Genomic DNA, 8,006 nt, shown 5'->3' with positions numbered 1-8,006 from the left:
TATTTGTTTATTAATATAATATAATCACATTCTTGTGTTGTTGGAAGAGGGTGTTTGCTATGATCAGTATGTTCTCTTGGTAAAACTCTGTTAGCCTTTGTCCTGCTTCACATTGTACTCCAAGGCCAAACTTGCCTGTTGCTCCAGGTGTCTCCTGACTTCCTACTGTTGCATGCCAGCCCCCTATGAAGAAAAGGATATCTTTTTTTTTGGTGTAAGTCCTAGAAGGTCTTGTAGGTCTTCATAGAACCATTCAACTTTAGCTTCTTCAGCGTTAGTGGTTGGGGGCATAGACTTGCATTACTGTGATATTGAATGGTTTGTCTCGGAAATGAACTGAGATCATTCTGTCATTTTTCAGACTGCAATCAAGTACTGCATTTTGGATTTTTTTGTTGACTATGATGTACGGCTATGATTATTTCTTCTAAGGGATTCTTGCCCACAATAGTAGATATAATGGTCATTTGAATTAAATTCTCCCATTCCTGTCCATTTTGGTTCATTGATTCCTAAAATGTCAGTATTCACTCTTGCCATCTCCTGTTTGACCACTTCCAATTCACCTTGATTCATGGACCTAACATTCCAGGTTCCTAGGCAGAAGCATTGATGCTTTTGAACTGTGGTGCTGGAGAAGACTCTTGAAAGTCCCTTGGATAGCATGGAGATCAAACCAGTCAATCCTAAAGGAAATCAACCCTGAATATTCACTGGAACAACTGATGTTAAATGTGAAACTCCAATACTTTGGCCACCTGATGTGAAGAGCTGACTCATTGGAAAAGACCCTGATGCTGGGAAAGACTGAAGGAAGGAGGAGAAAGGGAGGACAGAGGATGAGATGGTTGGATGGCATCACCCACTCAATGGACATGAGTTTGAGCAAACTCTAGGAGATGGTGGAGGACAGGGAAGCCTGGCGTGCTGCAGTCCATGGGGTTGCAAAGAGTCAGACACGACTGAATGAATGAACAACAACTCACATTCTATCATATTCTTGAAATAATCCCTAGATCACTTACAACACCTAACACAATGTAATTACTGTGTAAATAGTGGCAGGCCATGTGGTAAATTCAAATTTTGCTTTCTGGAACTTTCTGGTTTTTCAAATATTTTCCACCTGCTATTGGTTGCATTTGGATGCAGAACAATGAATATATCATATATTACATGATAAATGTATAAATCAATTTTCACACAACAACAGAATCATACCACAGGGTTCAAAAGAGAGACTTCAGGAATTGAATTAATCAGATGTGAAAGAGAGAGGGCATTTCAGAATGAGGAACTGGCAGAGGCACAGAGGCAGGAAAAGGGGTGGGGAGTAGTAAGAGGAAAGCAGGGAGTAGGTCATTTTTGCAATAGCCTATATTTGCAAGAGTGTAGTGGTGCACAAAAGTTAGGTAAAGATGTGGCCAGAATGTGAAGTTTCTTGAAAGCATTTGTAAACCTTTAATTGTAAATGATGAAGTCTTTATATCAATCAGGATTCCTTAGTTTGGGACAACAAGAAACAACTACGGCTAACCCAAGTAAAAATAGAAAGAGAAGAGACAAAAAAAATAGGGTGATAGATGGAGAGAGAAAAAGAGAGACAAGGGGAAGGAGAGACAAAGGGAGTGTGAGAAAGAGAAGAGAAAAACAGAGAAATAGATTCAACAGTTTTGAGATAGGTTATCAGGTAAGTGACCAGCCCAGGAACCTGGTACTTCTGAGCATCTCAATGATATGAACTGATAGAGCAGCTTTTCAGAGCACTCAGTTCTTAACTTACTTCCTATCTCAGTGTGTCTCCAGGCAAGATTCCAGTTTCTTACTAGGTTAAGAAACTAGATTCCATACTAGGACAGTATGAGTAACCTGGCTCTTCCCTAGTGTCTCGCCTCTGTGACCTAGGAGGTGAGGTTCTGTGTTTCCAGCTCAGGATACTAGCAGCAGAGGTTGTTCTCCAAAGGAAGGGACGTCGATCAGATTTTGAAAAACAGAAAAAAAAAAATCCAGGCTGGATTCCTGAGGAAGTATGGAATGACTACTATGCAAAACCTAAAAATTCCCTTATTGAAATTAATTCCTCAGATTAGACATCTAGTTCAGTTCAGTAGCTTAGTCATGTACAATTCTTTGTGACCCCACGGACTGCAGCACGCCAGGCCTCCCTGTCCATCACCAACTCCCAGAGCTTACTCAAACTCATGTCCATTGAGCCTGTGATGCCATCTAACCATCTCATCCTCTGTCGTCCTCTTCTCCTCCCACCTTGCATCTTTCCGAGCACCAGGGTCTTTTCAAATAAGTCAGTTCTCTGCATCAGGTGGCCAAAGTATTGGAGTTTCAGCTTCAGCATCAGTCATTCTAATTAACATCCAGGACTGATTTCCTTTAGGATGAACTGCTTGGATCTCCTTGCAGTCCAAGGGACTCTCAAGAGTCTTCTTCAACATCACAGTTCAAAAGCATCAATTCTTTGGCGCTCAGCTTTTCTTATAGTCCAACTCTCACATCCATACATGATTACTGGAAAAACCATAGCTTTGACTAGAGGGACCTTTGTTGGCAAAGTAATGTCTCTGATTTTTAATATGCTGTCTGAAAGTGAAAGTGAAGTCACTCAGTTGTGTCCAACTCTTTGCGACTCTATGAACTGTAGCCTACTAGGCTCCTCTGTCCATGGGGTTTTCCAGGCAAGAGTACTGGAATGAGTTGCCATTTCCTTCTTCAGGGGATCTTCCCGACCCAGGGATCGAACCTAGGTCTCCCACATTGTATGCAGACGTTTTTACCATCTCAGCCACCAGGGAAGCCCAATATGCTGTCTAGGTTGGTCATAAATATGTACCAATTTAATTAAACCTCTCGAATCGATTATTTCATCCCAATTAACTAACATTTTCCCTTTCAGTGACCTGATGTTTTGAGCGTCCCTAGAAGAAAACAATAGAATGGGAAAGACTAGATATCTCTTCAAGATAATTAGAGATACCAAGGGAACATTTCATACAAATATGGGCTCAATAAAAGACAGAAATGGTAGGGACCTAACAGAAGTAGAAGATATTAAGAAGAGGTGGCAAGAATACACAGAAGAACTGTATAGAAAAGATCTTCATGACCCAGATAATCATGATGGTGTGATCACTCACCTAGAGCCAGACATCCTGGAATCTGAAGTCAAGCAGGCCTTAGGAAGCATCACTACGAACAAAGCTAGCAGAGGTGGTGGAATTCCAGTTGAGCTATTTCAAATCCTAAAAGAGGATGCTGTGAAAGTGGTGCACTCAACATGCCAGCAAATCTGGAAAACTTGGCAGTGGCCATGGGACTGGAAAAGGTCCGTTTTCATTCCAATCCCAAAGAAAGGCAGTGCCAAAGAAAGCTCAAACTACCTCACAATTGCACTCATCTCACATGCTAGTAAAGTAATGCTCAAAATTCTCCAAGCCAGTCTTCAGCAATACATGAACCATGAACTTCCAGATGTTCGAACTGGTTTTAGAAAAGGCAGAGGAACAAGAGATCAAATTACCAACATCTGCTGGATCATCAACAAAGCAAGAGAGTTTCAGAAAAACATCTATTTCTGCTTTATTGACTATACCAAAGCCTTTGACTGTGTGGATAACAATAAACTGTGGAAAATTCTGAAAGAGATGGGAATACCAGACCACCTGACGTGCTTCTTGAGAAACCTGTATGCAGGTCAGGAAGCAACAGTTAGAACTGGATATGGAACAACAGACTAGTTCCAAACCGGGAAAGCAGTACATCAAGGCTGTGTATTGTCACCCTGCTTATTTAACTTATATGCAGAGTACATCATGAGAAACGCTGGGCTGGATGAAGCACAAGCTGAAATCAAGATTGTCGAGAGAAATATTAATAACCTCAGATATGCAGATGACACCATCCTTATAGCAGAAAGTGAAAAAGAACTAAAGAGCCTCTTGATGAAAGTGGAAGAGGAGAGTGAAAAAGTGGGTTTAAAGCTCAACATTCAGAAAACTAAGATCATGGCATCGGGTCCCATCACTTCATGGCAAATAGATGGGGAAACAGTGGCTGACTTTATTTTTCTGGGCTCCAAAATCAAGCGCCCTGAAATGAAAAGATGCTTACTCCTTGGAAGGAAAGTTATGACCAATCTACACAGCATATTACAAAGCAGAAACATTACTTTGTCAACAAAGGTCTGTCTAGTAAGGCTATGGTTTTTCCAGTGTTCATGTATGGATGTGAGAGTTGGACTATAAAGAAAGCTGAGCACCAAAGAATTGATGCCTTTGAACTGTGGTGTTGGAAAAGACTCTTGAGAGTCCCTTGGACTGCAAGGAGATCCAAGCAGTCCATCCTAAAGGAGATCAGTCCTGGGTGTTCATTGGTAGGACTGCTTTTTTTTTTTTTTCATTTATTTTTATTAGTTGGGGTAGGACTGATTTTGAAGCTGAAACTCCAGTACTTTGGCCACCTGAAGCGAAGAGCTGACTCATTTGAAAAGACCCCTAGACGCCCATCAGCAGACGAATGGATAAGAAAGCTGTGGTACATATACACAATGGAATATTACTCAGCCATTAAAAAGAATACATTTGAATCCATTCTAATGAGGTGGATGAAACTGGAGCCCATTGTACAGAGTGAAGTAAGCCAGAAAGATAAACACCAATACAGTATTCTAACGCATATATATGGAATTTAGAAAGATGGGAACAATAACCCTGTATGCAAGACAGAAAAAGAGACACAGATGTACAGAACATACTTTTGGACTCTATGGGAGAAGGCGAGGGTGGGATGATGTGAGAGAACAGCATTGAAACATGTATATTATTAAGTGTGAAACAGATCGCCAGTCCAGGTTGGATGCATGAGACAAGAGCTAGGGGCTGGTGCACTGGGATGACCCAGAGGGATGGGATGGGTAGGGAGGTGGGAGAGGGGCTCAGGATGGGGAACACATGTAAATCCATGGCTGATTCATGTCAATGTATGGCAAGAACCACTACAATATTGTAAAGTAATTAGCCTCCAAGTAATAAAAATAAATGGGGAAAAAAAAAGAAAAGAAAAGAAAGAAAAGACCCTGATGCTGGGAAAGATTGAGGGCAGGAGGAGAAGGGGAGGACAGAGGATGAGATGGTTGTATAGCATCACCGACTTAATGGACATGGGTTTGGGTGGACTCAGGGAGTTGGTGATGGACAAGGAGGCCTGGCTTGCTGCGGTTCGGACACGACTGAGGGAGTGAACTGAACTGAACTGAACAACCTCAATCTTCTCAGATAATAATTACTAGATTGGACCCATTACTTTTGCGGTGAAACTGAGATCAACCATTCCTTGCGGAAGACTGGCAGAAAATGCTGAAATAAATATAAGAAAACGATGACATTGCAAGTCCTGCGAACTAGTCGAGGGAGCCCAGGCTGCAGCGGCCCCTTTCTTGAGTTGACGGTCTAGGTGCCCTGATATCGAGCTGCCAGGGTCAGCGAAATCGATTGAGCTACGGGTCCCTAAGGGCTAAGTAGGCCGAACTGCATACTGGGAAGTGTAGTTCCGCGGGGGAACGGACGGAATGGCGAGCGGCGCACACGCGCACAAGGAGCTCAGGGCAACAAAGACGGCGACGTGCGCGCACGCGCCGGAGAAAGAGTCTGACGGGCTGCGCTTGCGCTCCCGGCCGCCGCTCTGAGCTACCGAGCGGCCGAGAGGACAGAGAGAGGGAGGGGCAGGAGCCACCGACCGGCGGAGGAGGAGAAGGGGTTGCGCTCCCCGGCGAGCGAGGAGAAAGGGGCGGGGCCGGCGAGCAGCGCGCGGAGGTGCACAGCTCCTGGGACCGGAGGGCGCGCGAGGGTCTGTGGCCCTTGCCGTCCCAGTGGCCGCCGCCGTCGCTTGGCCGCCGTCGGTCTGCGGGAGGCGGGTTATGGCGGCGGCGGCAGTGGGAGCTGTGAATGAATTCTCCGGGTGGACGAGGGAAGAAGAAAGGCTCCGGCGGCCCCAGCAGCCCGGTGCCTCCCAGGCCTCCGCCCCCCTGCCTGGCCCGCTCCCGTCCCGCCCCCAAGCCGGCCCCTCCGCCCCAATCGCCGCATAAGCGGAACCTGTACTACTTCTCCTACCCGCTGTTCGTAGGCTTCGCGCTGCTGCGTTTGGTCGCTTTCCACCTGGGGCTCCTCTTCGTGTGGCTCTGCCAGCGCTTCTCCCGCGCCCTCATGGCCGCCAAGAGGAGCTCCGGGGCCGCGCCGGCCTCGGCCTCGCCCCCGGCACCGGTGCCAGGCGGGGAGGCCGAGCGCGTCCGAGCGTTCCACAAACAGGCCTTCGAGTACATCTCCGTCGCCCTGCGCATCGATGAGGACGAGAAAGGTAAATGGGGAGCTGGCGGCAGGGGGCGGCCGCGCCGGGAAGAAAGCGGTGGGGTCTTCGAGGGAGGGCAACACCTGCGTCCCTTTCCTGCCGGAGCCAGCGGGCACCCCGGTTACTGATCTGCCCTGCGAGACCGCTTGCTCGGGGTTAGACCTTCACCTTCATCCAGTTGAAAACCTCTCCCCTTTTCAGGCACCCTTGCCGCCGACTTTGTTTCAGATACTAGCCTACACCTACATTTCTGCATGACCCGAGTCCCTGTGAGACATCTAGACGTGCTGCTGACAGTTGTCCTAGAGTGACCACACAGATCCTTTCTAGCGCTGTAAACAGTGAGTGGCTTGCTCTGAGCCAGGTTTCCAAAAGGTTTTGATATCGAAGAAGCTGTTCCTTGTTACAGGCTTTTAGTGAAAGCAGAGTACTGTGGTGTCAGAAAAAGAACAAATGGTGACTTAATTTTGAAAGGAACAGCTGCATATGATTACAGCTGAATTTGCACTATTTTTTAAGTTTGATGACAGTTATTTTTGTCAGTATAATGACATCTAAGTATTTTCAATAAAATTCTGTGTTAGTATAAAACTTTTGCTAATGGTTGATTTGATCTCATCTAAATGAATATTCCAAATATTCCATTCAGAATTTCTAAATTGAAATATTGAGTGAATAGGAGTAGTGTATACATGCTATTTTACAGTAAAATGTTAAGATTTCCGTTTCTGGATGAAAGCAAGGGTACCGCAGTCTTCAGATTTCTTTTAAACTAACATTCTTTTTTTTTTTTTTTTTTTAGTCTTTTTATATGCCAGGCACTATTTTCTTGGCTTTGCATGTGTAATCTGTTTAATCTTCACCACTACCCCCTGAGGTGAAGATACTGTTAGTTTCAGTATTTTACAGATGAACAAACTGAGGTTCAGAAGGTTGAAGCAGGTCGTTTGAAGTCTATGCTGATTGCTAATGAAAAATTTTTGTGGAAGATAATAAATGAAAGTATAACATTTTGAAAATCCCTCCTCTCATCCGTAACTCCAGTTTGCTGAGATCTTTTGCCTGTAACTACTCATTTGCATTGTTCATTAGTATTTTAAAAAAGCAGTCTACAGTTCTTTTGTAGTGTTTCCACTGCTGACTCCACAAACTTATAGATTTTCTGTTTCGTTGAAATCTATTTCCTTTGTGGGGCCTTGGACTGGGAAGTAGGATATGAGGAAGGAGGCCGGTATTCATGGGTTTGGAGTGAAAGGACAGAGAGGAGGTTTCAGAAAGTTGAATAAAGGAGGCACATTTAAGAAAAGAATACTGTGTGTTTTTGGAGGGAAATTTTTTATTAGCTGCTTTATTTACCACCTCTAAGGAAGATCCAAGATCACTTAGGAGGATGAAGAAGCATATACCATTATCCCTTTCTAGTGAAGCACTGTTTTATTGCACTATTTTATTATAATAGAGTCCTCTGAAGTTTACTAATCTAGGTCAAAAGTTGAATAGAGGGATAAATTTGAGGGTAGATCATTTGTTGTATTTGAAAAGAGAATGCCAGTACACACAAGGAAATTTTGTTAACACTGAGTGATGGGAGTTGGGAGGTAGCAAAAGAGATCAACGAATACTTAGGCTTTAAAAAAAGGTCCTAGACTCTT

General features: G+C 44.4%; 1 protein-coding gene across 4 annotated transcripts in view; it reads left to right on the top strand.

Moving 5' to 3' along the window:
- The first annotated feature begins 5,673 nt into the window (after positions 1-5,673).
- Positions 5,674-8,006, top strand: part of SPAST (spastin) — a 53,437-nt gene continuing 51,104 nt past the window's right edge. For 2 of the 4 annotated variants that reach the window (XM_065929473.1, XM_065929472.1), the window contains exon 1: positions 5,676-6,363. In XM_065929473.1, coding sequence (XP_065785545.1) covers positions 5,955-6,363 — 409 coding nt within the window. In that variant the 5' untranslated portion in view covers positions 5,676-5,954. Of the gene's footprint in view, positions 6,364-8,006 lie in introns of all 4 variants that reach the window. The other 2 variants (XM_065929475.1, XM_065929474.1) reach the window with 2 other exon arrangements.

This window comes from Muntiacus reevesi, chromosome 3 (assembly GCF_963930625.1).
Source record: "Muntiacus reevesi chromosome 3, mMunRee1.1, whole genome shotgun sequence".
Taxonomy (NCBI): Eukaryota; Metazoa; Chordata; class Mammalia; order Artiodactyla; family Cervidae; genus Muntiacus; species Muntiacus reevesi.
This window is presented reverse-complemented; position numbering and strand designations above follow the sequence as displayed.